The 19,468-nt window shown below is 44.8% G+C and overlaps 1 protein-coding gene across 2 annotated transcripts in view; it reads right to left on the bottom strand.

The window, feature by feature from the left end:
• Positions 1–3,618: 3,618 nt before the first annotated feature.
• GDF7 (growth differentiation factor 7) overlaps positions 3,619–19,468 on the bottom strand; it is a 66,387-nt gene continuing 50,537 nt past the window's right edge. For both annotated transcript variants that reach the window (XM_085881553.1, XM_085881552.1), the window contains exon 2: positions 3,619–8,691. In XM_085881553.1, the coding sequence (XP_085737679.1) occupies positions 7,751–8,691 (941 nt within the window). In that variant the 3' untranslated portion in view covers positions 3,619–7,750. The remainder of the gene's footprint in view (positions 8,692–19,468) is intronic.

Below are 19,468 nucleotides of genomic sequence, written 5' to 3'. Positions count from 1 at the left end.
AGTGCATTTCACAGCAAAGACTCAACCATGAGCACCAAGGAGCTTTCAAAAGACCTTTCGGATAAAGTTGTGGAAAGGCACAGATCAGGGGATGGGTACAAAAAATATTTCAAAGGCTTTGAATATCAATTGGAGCACAGTCAAGACAATCATGAAGAAGTAGAAGGCGTATGGTATCACAAAGACCCTGCCTAGATCAGGCCGTCCTTCCAAACTGGATGACCAAGCAAGGAGGAGACTGATCAGAGAGGCCACCAAGAGGCCAATGGCAACTTTGAAAGAGCTACAGGTCTTTATGGCAAAGACTGGTCACTGCGTGCATGTGACAACAACATCCAAAGCACTCCACAAGACTGGCCTATACAGTAGAGTGGCAAGAATGAAGCCATTACTCAAAAAAGCCCACCTTGAATCGCATTGGAGGTATACAAAAAAACCACTCCAGAGATTCTGAAGCCACATGGCAAAAAGTTTTGTGGTCTGACAAAACCAAGATGGAACTTTTTGGCGTTAATGCAAAATGTTACATTTGGCGCAAACCAAACACAACACAGCAACCAAAGAACACCATCCCTACTGTGAAGCATAGTACTGGCAGCATCATGTTATGGGAATGTTTCTCATCAGCAGGGACTGGGGCACTTGTCATGATAGAAAGGAAAATGGATGGAGCAAAATACAGGCAAATCCTTGAGGAAAACCTGCTTCAGAGCACAAAACACCTTTGACTGCGGCAAAGATTTACGTTCCAACAGGACAATGACCCTGAAGCCCAGACTTGAAACCCATTGAGAATCTGTGGAAAAACTTGAAGGTTGCTTTTCACTGATGATCCTTATCCAACCGCTCCTTATCTAGGAGAAATCCCAGAGGAAAACCTGCTATCCTCCACAAGAAAGCTGAAATTGGGACGGAAGTTCACCTTTCAGCATGACAACGACCCAAAGCACACAGCCAAAGCTACACCGGAGTAGCTAAGGAAAAAAAAGGTAAATATCCTTGAATGGCCCAGTCAGAGCCCCGACCTCAATCCAAATGAAAATTTGTGGCATGACTTGAAGATTGCTGTCCATCGACGCTCCCCACACAACTTCACTGAGCTTGAACAATTTTGTACAGAAGAATGGGAAAATATTGCCCAATAAAGGTGTGCAAAGTTAGTAGAGACCTATCCTCACAGACTCATAGTTGTAATTTCTGTCAAAAGTGTTTCCACCAAGTATTAACTCGGTGGGGTGGGCGTGGGTGGACACTTATCCAACGAAGATATTCTCGTCTTTTGGTTTTAATTAACTTCCTGAAATTTGGAGAATTTGTTTTTCCTTGGAAGTTGTGGGTTGCAATGTGGAAGTAAAAGTGTAAAAAGTCTGATTTAATGCAATTTACTTCCAGGCTATAAGGAAACAAAAGGTGAAAAAAAGGGTACAGACTTTCTATAGACACTGTATGCATCTATCTATAATTCCAGCAATGTGTGTGTGTGTGTGTGTGTGTGTGTGTGTGTGTGTGTGTGTGTGTGTGTGTGTGTGTGTGTGTGTGTGTGTGTGTGTGACCGCTGTTTCTCGACAACCTCTGGTCCGATCTAATTGAAACTTGCCAGGTATATTGCTGGGGACCTGAGGTTGTGCCTTTTCAAGGTTTGATATTAATCGGACAAGTGCTTCCCAAGTTATGGCCATTTATTTACCAAACCAATGGGAAGACACGTTGTTGTGTGGGCGTGGCCAATGGGGAAGGTAAGCTCAGCCGCGTTCCCCATTACGGGTTACAACGTACGGGCTTCCGGAGAGTAATGACTTCGTGTATTCTAATAATTTTTCGATTTCTTATGCGCATTTATAGATAAACACAATGGCCCAAGTTATGATCGTTTTCATATTAGACGGTGTATAAATTTCGGGAACATCAGAGTGCTGGTATGCTCCGAACCAGGAAGTAAATTTTTTCTCTCTCTTCTCTTCTCTTTTTGTTTTTCCTTGCCACGACATTGCGAAAAGGTAAAATACGTTGGCACTAATTGAATAATTGGGTATTAAAAATAAATTGCGAATAATCGTAACTGCGAATAATATCGAACTTCCGGGTCACGCACGTACGGGCACGTGAGAGCGAAGAAACGGCCTGTGTGGTTTATTTATTTGTTATTGTTTTTTATTTATTTATTTTTTTATGGGCACGTACTAGTATATACAATATTCACAGATGAAACTGACAACTAAATTTTAAATAACTTTAACTTAAAGATTCAAATTACAGTATTTCTATAAAACACAGATTTCAACGAAACACCTTCGCATTCGAGTTGCCTCCACTTCTCATTCGTGCTTGTTTTCTTCTTTTTTTTCCCCCTTCCCATAGGTCGGGGATGAAATCACCACTTACAATCCTAGCAGTGCTTTAAAATTGCAGCATGGTTTGAAGAGTCCCACAAAGTAGAGGTTGTTCAGGGGAGTTTTCAGCCTGAATGGGCAAAAATGAGTCAACACCAACGAAAAACACAATTTACAGATTTCATTGTGAAGCGATTGAATACGACCTGCCATTTCCAATTCCACTACGAAGGCCTCAGGCAAAAACATTGCACACTATGGCGGCAGTTACAGCCATATTCAACAGCATTACAATTCATTTTGAATTTTTAAAATTTTATTTCGTTGATGCTTATTTATATTTGCCATTATTCTTGCAAGGCTGAGTATATAAAACATAAGGTTAATGTGGATGGGATTATCCATTGTAATAAAAGAGAAAAGCACAGCCAACCAATGAATAGAACAAGACTCAACTCTCCAATTTGGTACAAGCAGGAATGAGTGGGGTCAGCCTCAGGCGACATTTCGCTTGTGATGTTGTACTAGGTCAATTACAAGATACTAGATCATTATAACACTGATGATGTTACTGATGATGTGACCCAATGATGATGATGTGGCCTTCTTTATTTCAACACAAAAAGGGTTCCATGCGCCCACACACAACCGGAAGTGGGTTGATGGTGGTCGATAAAAAACTGCCACGTACGCTAGCTGGTTCTCTTTGGCTTGATAACACTAGTGGATCACAAGTGAAACACCGCCTGAGACTGAACCTGCTCATTCCTGTTTGTACGAAATTGGAGAGTAGAGTCGAGCTCTATTCATTGCTTGGCTGTGCTTTTCTTTCTATTTTCATATATATATATATATATATATATATATATATATATACATAGACATTATATATATATATATATATATATATATATATATGTATGTATATATATATATATATATATATATACATACATATATATATATATATATATATATACATACATATATATATATATATATATATATACATACATATATATATATATATACATATATATATACATACATATATATATATATACATACATATATACATACACATACATATATATACATACATATATACATACACATACATATATATATACATACATATATATATATACACATACATATATATATACACATACATATATATATATATATATATATATATATATATATATATATATATACATATAGACATATAAATATACAGTATACATACACATTACAAGTGGAAAACTTCCATTTATATGAAATGCTTCTTCACCAAGGAAGGACCTAAAATACACTGAGAACCAATGAGCCAGTTTGTTGACATGTACACCACCATAAAATTTTCAGCACATGCATGAAACTACTATCGTACCATCAAACACGTCAATGCCCATCTTCTCAACTATGATTTGACATCGTTGACCTTCAGGATGGAACAATGTCATTTTTGTGGTGTTTACTTGTTGCTTCTAGAATGCAATAATTGACACTTGTTTTGTGTGTGCGTGTGTGTTAGATCCAGAAATGATGAGGATGACCAGTGGGAGTGTAGTTGCAGTCCACATGGGTGGGGAAGAGTAAATGATGCTGAGAAATAGTTGGTATCATTCTCTGTTATAAATAAAGAATTTATGTACAACACACGGTTCAAGAAGCGACAGGCACACAAACATGGCAACACCCAAAATCAAAAAAGTGGCAATGTTTAGCTTTGATCAGAAGGTGTTTGGAAGCAGCTGTAAAGCGAGGAGCTGAGTGCAACACTCATCACCAACTATTGCGTGTTAAGCTGAAGATGACAGGGAAGAAGGATTTCTGTAGACCCCTTTGTGGAAGCCTTAGGAGATTTGATGTTTTGAAACTACAGGACAGCAGCATAGATGATGATGGACAGAACACCATGAGCTGACTTTCAGGGACTAGTTTCTACTAAAACTGGAGAAATAATGCGAGAAGACGGCACCCACTGAGGGAAAGTGGATAGCAGTAAAGTCAGCACCAACAGGAGACACAAATACATGTACTATGCTTGGTGCTGAACACCCAAACCAACCAGACTGGTTCAGAGAGTACAGGGTCTCTTGAACCCCTTGTCAAGTGAAGAAACTAACTTTGCATGAAGTGGCTCAGCACTGGCAGAGACATTGACTGGCGGAGAGTTGCAAAGCTAAGCAGACATGCATGCCAAGCTGCAAAGGAAGCAAAGAATACCTGGTTTGAGGTGGAAGCTGTGGAGGCCCAAACAGGCAGATTTAGTGGAAGATAGTTGGTGGTGTATCAGGGATATGCAGCATGGATGAAGGGGTGTCATCGCAGTGAAAAGAGCCACTGTCATCCATTTTTCAATGAAAACCCATGGACAACACCTCAGACACAGAAGCAGCAGCATTGAAGGAGACATTTCATGAGCATTCTTAATCTCCAAAGCCACTTTGACATGACAGAGATTAAAAATGTCAGGCAACATCCCCATGAGAAGAAATGACAAACAACCATCAAAGGAAGACTGAATGAAGGGTTTTGGGAAACTGAAGAGTGGACAAGCAGGGTGGGTGGAGGTCTGACATTCTCCCAAAGATGGTGAAGGAAGCATGCTGTGAGGATGATGTCTTGGACCGACTACTTGACTTCGTACATACAGTGTGGAAGGACAGCAAGGTTACCAATGAGTGAGCTGATACCCATTCCCAAAAGGGGGGACCTCAGCAGATGTGACAATTGGAGGGGCATCACCATTTTAGATGTAGTTGGAAATATGGTGACAAGAATATTACAGGAGATGCCACAATAACTGGTTGAAGAAGAGCAACCAGAGTTCTAGTGTGACTTTAGGAAAGGAAGAGGCTGCATAAACGTGATACTTAGTACATCAACTGGTGGAGAAGTCTTCAGAACATCGAGCCAAGACTTTCCTCGCATTCATGACCAAAGGAAAGCCTATAACTCAGTACCCTGTGCTGCAACATGAGCAGCTCTTGGGAATTTTGGTATGCTGGACTCGACTATTAAACTCATTCAATCCATTCACAAGAAAATGCAAGCTAAGATCTGTGTGAATGGCACACTTCTGGAAGAGATTGATGTGAAAACGGGCTCAGGCAAGGTTGTTTCAAGGCACCCGTGCTGTTCAACTTGTAGGTTTGCCTTGCAATGGAATGCATGTGTCAACGGTGCTGAAGGAATAGGGGTTGTTGTGAAGTACAAGTACAACAATAAGCAGGTCAGGGGTACATAAGTAATGCTGATGAGGTACGCTTCGATGAATTCCAATTTGCTGATGATGCTGCACTCCTTGCCATGGTCAGGTGCTGAGAGAGTCATGCGTGAATGTCAGTTGGTGAACAGAGCCTTTGGTCTGATTGTCAGCATTCCTAAAGCTAAGCTAATGCAAGCTGGAAGGGAAACCACTGCAGACGACAAAGCCCTTCCACCTTCCCCCACTATTGTTGACCAATAGTGAGATAAATTCTGTCATTGAGTTTACACATCCCTGGATCTGATTGCAACATCAAGCAAAATGGACCCTGAAATTGAAAGGTGGGTTGCACAGATCTCCAAATCTTTTGGAGACCTGTGAAAGGCAGTTTTTGTGGTCAAAGTCTCTTTTTAAAGACCAAATGCAAAGTACCAGGCCCGTGTGCTATCAGTGTTGTCATATGGTTCTGAATGCTGAACATCACTCAGGAAACATTCAAAAAGACTGAATGCTTTTCACCACAGGTGTATTAACAGCATTCTTGACATCTCCAACAGAATAACATGGTCAGAACGCAAAACCTCATGAGAACTGAGGCAATGCTGGGGAGACCAAGAAGCAATAACCAATAAGGTAACTAGAAAATAACTGGAGTGCCTCGGCCATCTTATCGGCATACCCAACAATGTCACTGCAAAAATGAGCCTTTTTAGCTGGCTGCCAGTCTCACTCTTATCGATGAGGCAGGCCAAGAAAAAGGTGGAGATATGTGATCTGCAAGGACCTAAAGGATGGGGAGTGCCAGAAGACAAGTGGTATTACATGGCAACCACTTCGAAAGTAAGATGGCTCACCATTTGCCATCAGGCTGAGAAAACTGGACCAATGTCAATTAGCTGATCAGCCACAGAACCAGGCATCATGCATGAAAAGGCATGTGTATTTCAAAAAGACAAAGACAAATCAGTGAGCAGTGAGGAGCTGCCCTGTGTCCACAACGACAAAGATGGCTTGCTAGCCGTGGAAAAGACATGTTGAAGATATCTCAACCTTTGTTCCTCCAAATGGAGGTAGCGCGACTGTGTAAATTTCAGTAACTTACAGAGACGGTGATAAAAACCGCACACACACACACACACACACACACACACACACACACACACACACACACACACACACACACACACACACACACACACACACACACATCTGCTTGATTTATACCAATCAAGAATGACCAGCACCCAGAGAATCTAGTGCTTGCAAGAACCATGCACTGCAGTTCTGTTGATGCAGGCTCTGGGGACCTAGGTGGACGAGCTTTCGTGGGGCCATTAGCTCTCACGGACCTAGGCCCCAGAGAGCGCTTTTTGTCTTGACGGTCATTTGATCCGCTACTTAGAGCGACCGAGCCTGTAATTTCTCCGACCGCCGCCCCTGTCAATGCGTTTATTTACTTTGGCCCTTTTCAAAGCCGCCCTCGCTTTCCCCCCGCGCGATGCTGTTTACTGTCGGACCATGCACGGCGAGCATTCTCTTCCACGTCGTTCATGCAGCCCGTATTTACCATGCACGTACTCCTTGCTGCAGTAAAAACCCTTTATAGATCATACATGATGGAGGTCCATAAACTGCCCTCCATATAGGACTTTTGAGAAACAAGTTATACATTCAAGTATATGCTCTAGTTCAATTAGCACGGAGGCCATAATTAACAGAGACCAAGCATTAATTGAAAAAAATGTTCTTATTTTATACAAAAGAAGAAGTTTACCACCATTTGTTTCAACTGTCATACTCAAATGCATGAAAGAGTTGTAAATTTTACTCGAACCGTGAACTTCAAGTTTGTCACAAGGAAAGAACTTTTGATGATTATCCTTATAATTCAGATTTAAATCCATAACGATTTTTCCCTAACCCTGCAGCTCTCTTTGAGGTCCACTATTTCAGTTGCAATTCATGCATCATGGTCCAAATGTTGTCCGTGATGGGTTGCGGCAATGATCAAATATAGGTATATACAATGACCACAGCACTATGTTGAGTGCTACTCGCGTTTCCATGCTTAAAGTACAGTCCTCAAGGCCATAAAAAAGCCAAGTGCCTTGCTTTGGGAACATGGCATCACAATGCTTTATGGGCACATCGCCAAAGTACTGATGCTCCATACTGCTGCTGCAAGTATCCATGCCAGGCACAGCTACCTGCATCCACATGCCTCCACTACCATATCTTCATACTGTTTGTAGACCACATTGTTACCAGAGTCTATGTAAAGGATGCTGATCGGGCTGAGCCGTGTGGGCACGCAACAGCTGGGCGGGGTCGTTCCAGGTGCGAGCGAGTTGAGCAAGGTCTGGATAATGGCGTGATTCGTTGGCTCCAGGTGTGAGCGCAAGGGAAAGTCGCACGCACCTTCACACAAGTATGCCTCATAGTCTAAAGGAGCAATGATCCAGTCATCCCAGCCAAGTTCCTTGAAATTGACACGTAACGGTCTCCTACCACAACGCTGCAACCTACCGCGACGGCCCTGCACTCCAGCGCGTGTTGATCGTTGCTTTCCAGCAGTCCTGCGCCCCCTACGCGGGGAATGTGAGCGATGCACAAGACGCTGGTGCCGCCGTCTCTCACGTTGTTGCTGGCGGGCAGGGCCGATTTTCTCGCGGATCTTGTTGAAGAGACTATCCGAGCGTCTCCGACCACGGCTGAATACCACGAGAAGTGCCCTTTGCTGTGGACCTCTGCCTAAGCGACTGAAACCCAGGTCAGCTGCATCTGCCCATGTTGCCGAGTGTTCAGAGATCGCTTCGAGTTCCAAGCAAACCTCTGACGATGCTGCACCATGACGGGGCGGCCGTAGCAGCAGCGCGTTTCTCACATTGAACACTTCCCACCGCGCCACACTTGAGTCTAGCACGTTAACGACGTGGGCATCCACATTTTTTGCAGACCACTGGATGCCCTCAGGCAAGCAGGGACAAACACTAAGCTGGTAGACATTGCCATGAGTCGTCAAGATGTCCATGTCACGTGGAGTCCCACGGAGGAGACGTAGTTCAGCTTTCAAAAGCTCATCGTGACTCGAGAGTGTGGAGATGTCAAACACATATCGCTGGCGGTGACTTGGTCGAGGGCCATCTGCACAAAAGGAGAGAGAGAGAGAGAGAGAGAGAGAGAGAGAGAGAGAGAGAGAGAGAGAGAGAGAGAGAGAAAGAGAGAGAAAGAGAGAGAGAATGAGAGAGAGAATGAGAGAATCTTATACAGGAAATATAAAGGTGCAGAATGGAACATTCTCATGATTGCATCCCGATTTATAGTTTACTTTATGAAAACGCACAGCTATTGCATCTTACGTTCACAAAATGTTATGCTGCACATAAATTAGTTCGGGTCAAGGAACAATCAGGAGTAGTACATGTACACAATGCCAAGCCCTTTCAAGATCTATTCATTTTTTGAACATCTTACGGAAACAGCGCATAGCTGTGGGTATGATCATTTGCTGGGTGTTCAAATGTGTAATTGATGCAGTGCTCCCTGTAGGTTAGCGCAGGTATTTGTAGTTTGTTCAGGGTACAAGGATTTTTTCTGACAGGATCGCCTGGAGGTATGCACACTCACCTCGAAGCTGTCTAGCGTAGCTTTGAATCCTAACCGTGTTACAAACTGCCATCCCGGTGTTTCACAGGCTGAGTGTGTGTGTGCTGTCCCTTCGATGGACGTCAAAACTGGGCGTACCATCTGCCGGCATTAGTTGGTGGACTTTACTGATCCCATGGTGTCTTTCCCAAAGAGTTGGTGAGTTATCATTGGCACCCTAAACAAATTACAAAGTGCTACCCAAACTACTGTTGGGAAGGGAATGGGAAACCACCCAGTATAACCTTTGCCAATAAACTGCCTCAGCAGTACTGGATCTGACTTCTGGCAGATCCACCAAGGATTTATAAGGAACTTTGGCACAAGAGGAGCCAGTTATGCCTACACCACACCGACCCCAGAAACTACCACTCATCTACACACATGACAGCACTACAAGTGCTGTAAATATCCCTGCCTTCAAATACCCATCTATCTACATTGCTTTGAGGTACCGATGTAATCTTAATATCTACCTATCTATTCATTCTGCTGCTACTACCTTTCTAGAGAGCCCATTCCATGCATTACTCTCTGACTGAAAGATCCTTGCCTTACTACCATCTTAACTCTCATCTTCTTTACTTTCAGGCTCTGGCCCCTGGTCCTATCACTGTCTATTCTGTTGAAAATCTCGTCTGCACTCATTTTGTCTATAGCCTTCATTATCTTAAACATTTCCATCAGATCCCCTCGCAATCATCTCTTTTCCAATGTATAAAGTTCATCTTAAACTGTTGCTGATAGCTCAGTCGAGATAGCCTTGGAACCAATCTAGTAGCTCAACGTTGGACCCTCTCTACGGCAGCTATGTTCTTGATCAGATGTGGTCACCAAAACTTGACATTATTCCAGGTGAGACCTCACTAAATTTCTATACAGTCATCGCATTCCCCTTTTGATTTACAATTGAACCCTCTACAAATTCAACCTAAAACCCTGTTAGCTTTACTTAATCTGATCAACCCCGAAATCTCTGTTATCTATCTGCCTTACCGCCAAGATTTGTGTCGTCTCGAAATTTGCAAAGCCGATTCTTAACCCCACTGTCGAAATGATTGATGTAAATTATGATTAACAGCAGTCCTGCAACTGATCCCTGAGTTACCCCACTACTTCCATCCACCCAGCAAGAGCAGTCCTGCATCTGATCCCTGAGTTACCCCACTACTTCCATCCTCCCACTCACAGCAGTCACAGCCACTCTTTGCTTCCTATCAGGAAGTCAGTTAGCTACCCCACAAGCCACTCTGCAAGCCCTCACCTTAGCTAACACCCTTTATATGTGCTAATTTATTAAATATATTCTGAAAGTCTAGATATACAACATCCACTGCGCTTCCCTCATCCAACCAGTCAAACTGCTTCATAGAACTGCAATAAATTTGTGAAGTTAGAGCTTCCTTGAGTAAATCCATGCTGACTACCATTAATTCGTTTGAAATTATTCAATTGGTTATATCCATTCCTTCCATAATGTCTCCAACACCTTTCTTACAACTGAAGTCAAACTAACATGTCCATAGTTTCCCAATTCCTCTCTGAATCCTTTCTTAAATGACAGTGTTACATTTCTACTCTCCAATACTCTGGTACCTGTCCTGACTCCAATGAGCTGTTAAAGGTATCTGCTAACACCATGCTTATCTGCTCTGCCGCCTCCCTGAATATTATTGGATACGGATTTATGATAGTGTGATGTTGGCGATAGCTTCCTTACTCTTTGCGAAAGACACTGTGGGATATTTAACATCCACAAACGAATCCTGGTAGGTGGAATGCCAAGTTTAACATCCATCCAAGGGAGGGCACACACACACATTGATGCCGCGGCCTGCCTGCGAAGCACTAGGATGACAGTTTGTAGCTGGTGCAGGATTCAAACCCAAGTGAGACAGTTCAGAGGCGATCAGCCCCGTTTAGACATCAAAGATCCCCACACCATATATAAATAATCAATTCATATAACATATATGTTTGAATTGGATTACATTTCTGCTTTTGTATAGGCCATAAGGGTAGAATTGGACAAGGTTCAGAAAAAAAAAACCGTGTGTGTGTGTGTGTGTGTGTGTGTACACCTGCACACATGAGGTGCAGTTTAATAAGCTGTGAGTTAGAAATTGAAGTTTCGGACCTGCTCTGATCACAGACATGTTAGTAGCCGAGATTTTATAAACCACAACCACAATAGGTGGCCACAAGCCCACAACCATCCTTGACCACGTTGTGGAACGTCAGCCGAGGAACTCGCTTTCTGTTTCTTCTTCCACTCCGCCCTCGCTTTTTCATCTTTACTCGCTTTTCAATTCGTTTTCCCTGCAACCGCTTGAGCGATTGACACGAAACTTTCAACATCGCAGCGTGTGTATGTATATATATATATATATATATATATATATATATATATATATATATATATATATATATATATATATATATATATTTTTTTTTTTAAACAATGTAACATGATGATTAGATGAAAAATGTGTCCGGCATTCCAAAAAATCCGTTTTTTGCAGGCATGGGTTGCAGGGTGTTTTGCATGTCAGGAATAAACGGCCTCGAGCTCGCTTCGTTCAGCCTCGGCCGAAAAAATAAATAAATAAATAAATAAAATTCAGGTCACTCCATCTCCATCTCCCTTTCTCCCATTCTCACGAACGTTCAGAACAGACTTTTTTCCTGCAAATGTCCACTCTTTCTGGGGGACATTTGATAGAAGTATCATAATAAGGTTCTCAGTATGACTCGATTGTGGATAGATTTTGAGGAGAAGAGGATTACAGGAACTCTTTAGGAATATGGACCACCGCAATGAATCTGTGAACCAAGGAAATGCTTTAAAGTACATTTTCGGCCACTTTTTGATATTTTATTTTTGGAACTTGTTAATGCTGTCATTAACATGACTCACGACAGAGGAATCACAACACACTGACAAACACAGTTCTTATACCCCAAGACGGGTTGAAATGCTGAGGCTCATTTTATATTTCCCTTTTGTAAAGGGGAGGGGGGGGGAGGAGGTTGGTGGAGTCGATGTTGCCCCTCAGTCTTCCCAGATATATGGCTTGGGTTGGATGCTAGCAGGAGAATGCGACAACCAATCACAAGCTCGATCGTAACGAGAAGGAACTTCAATGCAGGATGAGGCCATTTAGACCCATCAATGCTTGCGCTAAGGTTGCTAACCTATGCTTGTTTGTCCATGTTCTGTGTTTTTTAAATGCTGAGTGCCAAACAAGTAAGCAGCACAGCCCACATTTTAAACAAGTCTTTGGTACAACTCAGCCGGAGTTCAAACCTCCGATCTCCCAGACTCGGAGACACTCTGTTCAAACATTACACCACCTCGTCTGTCTGGTCAGTTCGTTCCACTGGAAAATGAAACGATGTCGGAGTTAGTTTGCCTGTAGATACAAGAGAAATGGCAACTAACGGTAAGTGTACAGATCTTCAGAAAACGACGATACAATTGTTTGAGGCGATTCAATCCATCACTGGAGCTCATCATTTTGTTGGAAGACCAAGTGCGGATGGTTTCCTCCAGTCGATCAATACTTGCCAAGGCAGTTGATTCACAAGCCCTACTACACTGTGGGATCTTTAATGTCGAGAACTGCAGATGGGGCAGTTAACTTACGCCTCATGGTCCCTCTTAAAGATGGCATTAAAACCCAGATCACACAACTCGGAGACCACCAGGTGTAATGAAACGTGTGTCGATTCTGCACAATGGCTACTCGTACATGATTTGATTTCTTATTATCAGCCATATTACAATTAGGAGCAATCAATTTTATAAAGTGCGCAAATATGGTGGAATCTGTGAACCACCACACACCTCTCCGTCAATACGCAAAGCAGACCCATTCCCTGTTATTCCTGCAAAACGTCTTCCTCTCCTGTCCTGTCTCCTCCCCCCCCACAACCAATCGTTTCTTTATTATTCCTCTTAATTTGAAAAAATATATATATATATATATATATATATATACATATATATATATATATATATATATATATATATATATATATATATATTCAATATCACGTCATTCCAGAAGTGCGTACTTATTAAATAGGTTCCCCCTTATCATAAAATGACCCATAATAGCACGCGTTGCTCTCAACTTATGGTTCTGGTATAAGATGTAGTCTTTGCTTTCCGAGAGTCGTTATACGTATGTATTATGAACATTACAAGGTATGTGAAATCCACAGTGCAAGTTTTTGTAAGATGATGAAAAGCGCAGTGGCTAACTTATATCAATGGTTGTCCCGGTTCAGGGATAGCTTGAGATGGAGTGGCGACCTCTCCAGAGGGGGGGTAAATCCTCAGCTAAGTCAACGTTTGCGACTAATCGTGGTCACCCTGATAAGCCCTATCCACGACCACCCCATCACAAGATTGTGTCGGATCAACAGTTCAGGTTGATATGTTATAGTACATACATTATCAGATGCCCACTGTACAAGGCTTCCTTAAAACGTCGACATTTTAAATAATCGAGTCAGAGATCAATTTATCGACAAATATTATTTCACATTTTCGTTCCGATTATAGTTAATTGGGTGCAATGAAAATACGTCATCTTCGGCTTTGGGAACGTCATAACAATAATGTTGGAACACATAATTAATATAAACTCTCTGTTTAGTATGTCATGGTGGTGTATCATGAATGAAGTCGATAAAAATAAATAAAGAGTCGATGTCATGCAAGACGACTCGTTACGAGGTTGCACACCGACGAGAACTTGCATATTAAATTAAAAATTCAAAGCAATAAACGCTTAAAAAGTTTTATTGATGGGTCACGTGATTAAAGTATACTTTTTTTTAATATTGGTGGAACTGGGGTCGGTGATGGGGAGGACGAGGGGGAGGGTGGTGAGGGTGGATGACATGGTTTGTCCGAGCGGGAATTCGTCTTATCTTTGAGGTTTGTGAGCTCCTCTGTCAAGCGCACTTACCTTCAGGATGTCTCGTCTGGGTGGGTTCGATTCCCACCCAACTCGACCGTAAACTGTCGGACTGATGACTGATGGTCCGCAGGTAGAGAGAGCGTTGTTGCATCACCAAGCATTCCGTCGCTTGCACGGACGTTAAACAGGTGTCCCGTCCACTGGCATTCGTTGGCGGGACGTTACAGATCTCACCGTGTCTTTCGAGAAGAGTAGGCACCCTGAACAAATGCCAAAATCCCTGCCAAAACCGGATCCATTCGAATGTCAAGCCTGGCCAGCCAGTTCGTGAAAGACTTGGCCAATAAACTCTCTCTCTCCGGCCGAATCCACAAAAGGGTGGGAATAAATGGGGCCGTTAAGTAGTAAGTACTACTTCAGTAGTAGTGGTAGTAGAAGCAGTTTGTTGGTTTCTTGAGATTGCTGTTTGTCCTCGTACCCCCAATGGTTAGACACGCACTGCTTGCTACACAAACCATGTACAGGGATTTCAATGAGCTGTCCCGAATATCTCACATAAAATGAGCTTTAACGACGCTTTGTGGCGCCAATAGGCAAATAATCACTTTTACACAAACGATCATAAAGGGGGGCGATATTACTGTCAGGGCTGATGGAATGTTTTCCTTCGTGTTAACATTACACGTAAAAATGGTTTAATAAGTTTAAAACACACACACACACACACACACACACACACACACACACACACACACACACACACACACACACACACACACACACACACACACACACACACACACACACACACACACACACACACACACACACACACACACACACACACACACGTCGGGAAAACTTTAATCATTTAAAAGTGTGATTTTCTTTTACGTGTGGCGTTTAAACCTTCGACTGACGTCATATTTATCGGATCATTGAAAAGCGTTATTGGAAGCGTTCGTGCAGTATTACACGTGTTCGTTTGGTGCAAGGTTCATTTATCGCTAATTTTCGTTACACCATATTTACCGGTATCTGCATCTTTCTCGCTTTTTCATGAACCGGGATTTTGCACCCCCTCACACCAATATATCCCCCCCCCAAACCTCCCAATCACAACGAAACTAACTAGCAGCGACTTTAATCTATCAAACGCTTTTATAAACAGAGAACCTAAATTAGCATAAATAATTATCAAGATTGTAATAAACGGCAGAGTTTAGCAATAATGATATACATGAGACTCGAACATTGTCAAAATAGACAAAAATTGACGTAAGAAACATGTAGCGGAGTTTCCACAGATTGGCAGGTTATTCCGTTATTCCACAACCCCAGTGGCACTCCATGGAGCGCCACGTCGATCGCTGCATGGCGCACCGCGTCGACCGCCCCATTGCACCCTACACTGACTGCTCCATGGCGCTCCTGCTGACCGCTCTGTGGTGTGCTAAGACAGCCCCATGGTACCCCACGCTGTTCACTCTATGGCGTGCCGCACCGACCTCTCCATGGCGTGCCCCACAGACATCTCCATGGCGTGCCCCACAGACATCTCCATGGCGTGCCCCATAGACCTCTCCATGGCGTGCCCCACAGACCTCTCCATGGCACGCCGCAGACCTCTCCATGGTGTGCCATGCAGATAGCTCCATTGCGCACCGCATGATTCGCTTCATGGCAGAACATGAGAATCGTTCATTGGTGCATCACGTGACTCAATCCTTAGTGCACCACACTAATCGATCCTTGGTGCACTCTGAGAATTGATCCTCAGATGATCCGAGGTGCACTATGAGAATTGCTACATGGTGGACCACGGAAATCTCACATCACGGACCACGCGGATCGCTCCATGGTGGACCACGTGAATTGCTGCATTGAGGACCACATGGGAATCGCTGCATTGCGGACGACGCAAATCACTGCATGGCGCACCACGTGAATCCTGCGTTGCACACCACGAATCACTGCGTTGCGCACCACGAATCAATGCGTTGCGCACCACGAATCACTGCGTTGCGCACCACGAATCACTGCGTTGCGCACCACGAATCACTGCGTTGCGCACCACGAATCACTGCGTTGCGCACCACGAATCACTGCGTTGCGCACCACGAATCACTGCGTTGCGCACCACGAATCACTGCGTTGCGCACCACGAATCACTGCCTTGCGCACCACGAATCACTGCCTTGCGCACCACGAATCACTGCCTTGCGCACCACAAATCACTGCCTTGCGCACCACGAATCACTGCCTTGCGCACCACGAATCACTGCCTTGCGCACCACGAATCACTGCCTTGCGCACCACGAATCACTGCCTTGCGCACCACGAATCACTGCCTTGCGCACCGTGAATCACTGCCTTGCGCACCGTGAATCACTGCCTTGCGCACCGTGAATCACTGCCTTGCGCACCGTGAATCACTGCCTTGCGCACCGTGAATCACTGCCTTGCGCACCGTGAATCACTGCCTTGCGCACCGTGAATCACTGCCTTGCGCACCGTGAATCACTGCCTTGCGCACCGTGAATCACTGCCTTGCGCACCGTGAATCACTGCCTTGTGCACCAGGTGAATCGCTGCATTGTGGACCACGCCCATCACTGCGTTGTGGACCATGCAGATCACTGCATTGTGGAACATGCCCATCACTGCATTGTGGACCATGCAGATCACTGCATTGTGGACCACGCAGATCACTGCATTGTGGATCACGCGCATCACTGCATTGCGCACCATGTGAATCGCTGTAATCGGGACCACGTGAATCGCTGCATTGCGCATCATGCGAATCACTGTATTGTGGAATAAGCAAATCGCTGCATTGTGCACCATGTGAATCGCTGCATAAGGGACCACGCGAATCACTGCACTGCACATCATGCAAATCATTGCATTGTGGACCATGCGAATCACTGCAATGTGGACCGCTCGAATCACTGCACTGTGCAGCATGCGAATCGCTGCATTGTGGACCACACGGATCACTGCACTGTGGACCGAGCGAATCAGTGCATTGCGCATCATGCGAATCGCTGCATTGTGGACCACGCGAATCACTGCATTATGGACCGCTCGAATCACTGCATTGCGTACCGTGCAAATAGCTGCATTGTGGACAGCAAGAATCACTGCATTGCGCAGCATGCGAATCGCAGCATTGTGGATCATGCGAATCACTGCACTGTGGATGGCGCGAATCATTGCATTGCGCACTATGCGAATAACTGCATTGTGGACCACACGAGTCATTGCATTGCGCACCATGTGAATCACTGCATTGTGGACCACGCAAATCGCTGCATTGCGGACCACACGAATCGCTGCATTGTGCACCATGTGAATCGATGCATTGCGCACCTTGTGAGTCACTGCATTGTGGACCATGCGAATCGATGCATTGTGGACCAAGTGAATCGCTGCATTGCGCACCATGCGAATCGCTGCATTGTGTACCATGCGATTCGCTGCATTGTGGACGATGTGAATCGCTGCATTGTGGACCATGCAAGTTGGTGCATTGTGGACCAAGTGAATCGCTGCATTGTGCACCATGCGAATCGCTGCATTGCAGACCATGCAAATTGATGCATTGCGCGTAATGTGAATCTCTGCATTGCACACCATGTGAATCTCTGCATTGCGCACCATGCTAATCACTGCATTGCACACCATGCTAATCACTGCATTGCACACCATGTGAATCTCTGCATTGCGCACCACATGAATCACTGCATTTCGCACCATGCGAATCGCTGCATTGCAGACCACGTGAATCGCTGCATTGTGGACCGCTTGAATCACTGCATTACGCACCATGCGAATCACTGCATTGCAAAACACGCAAGTCCCTGCATTGTGGACCACATGAATCTCTGCATTGCGGCCCATGCAAATTGCCGCATTGTGGACCGCATGATTTCACTGCATTGCGCACCATGCAAATCACTGCATTGTGGAAGGCGTGAATCACTGCATTGCACACCATGCAAACTGCTGCATTGTGGACCACATGAATCACTGCATTGCACACCACGCGAATCGCTGCATTGTGGACCGCGTAAATCACTGCATTGTGCACCATGCGAATCACTGCATTGTGAACCGTGTGAATCACTGCGTTTTGCACGATGTGAATTGCTGCATTGTGGATCATGTGAATCACTGCATTGTGCACCATGCGATTCGCTGCAATGTGCACGATGCAAATCACTGCATTGCGCACCACGCGAATCGCTGCATTGCGCACCACGCAAATCGCTGCATTGTGGACCGTGTGAATCACTGCATTGCAAACCGTGTGAATCACTGCATTGCAAACCGTGTGAATCACTGCATTGCAAACCATGCAAATCGCTGCATTGCGCACCACGTGAATCGCTGCATTGCGCACCACGTGAATCGCTGCATTGCGCACCACGTGAATCGCTGCATTGCGTACCGTGTGAATCACTGCATGGTGCACGGCGTGAATCGCTGCATTGCGGATCGCGCGAATCGCTGCATTGCGCACCATGCGAATCGCTGCATTGCGCACCATGCGAATCGCTGCATTGCGGATCGCGCGAATCGCTGCATTGCGCACCATGCGAATCGCTGCATTGCGCACCATGCGAATCGCTGCATTGCGCACCATGCGAATCGCTGCATTGCGCACCATGCGAATCGCTGCATTGCGCACCATGCGAATCGCTGCATTGCGCACCATGCAAATCACTGCATTGCACACCATGTGAATAGCTGCATTGCACACGACGCGAATCACTGCATTGTGCACGACGCAAATCGCTGCATTGTGGATCGCGTGAATCACTGCATTGCAAACCATGCAAATCACTGCATTGCGCACCATGTGAATCGCTGCATTGCGCAACACGCGAATCGCTGCATTGCGCACCATGCGAATCGCTGCATTGCGCACCATGCGAATCGCTGCATTGCGCACCATGTGATTTGCTGCATTGCGCACCATGCAAATCACTGCATTGCACACCATGTGAATAGCTGCATTGCACACGACGCGAATCACTGCATTGTGCACGACGCAAATCGCTGCATTGTGGATCGCGTGAATCACTGCATTGCAAACCATGCAAATCACTGCATTGCGCACCATGTGAATCGCTGCATTGCGCAACACGCGAATCGCTGCATTGCGCACCATGCGAATCGCTGCATTGCGCACCATGTGATTTGCTGCATTGCGCACCATGCAAATCACTGCATTGCGCACCATGCAAATCACTGCATTGCGCACCATGCAAATCACTGCATTGCGCACCATGCGAATCGCTGCATTGCGCATCATGCGAATCGCTGCATTGCGCACCACG

Source organism: Eptatretus burgeri, chromosome 5, assembly GCF_056783735.1.
Source record: "Eptatretus burgeri isolate ZD-2024b chromosome 5, Ebu_testis_v1, whole genome shotgun sequence".
Taxonomy (NCBI): domain Eukaryota; kingdom Metazoa; phylum Chordata; class Myxini; order Myxiniformes; family Myxinidae; genus Eptatretus; species Eptatretus burgeri.
The sequence above is the reverse complement of the archived record's forward strand: the minus strand, read 5'-3'. Positions and strand labels throughout refer to the sequence as shown.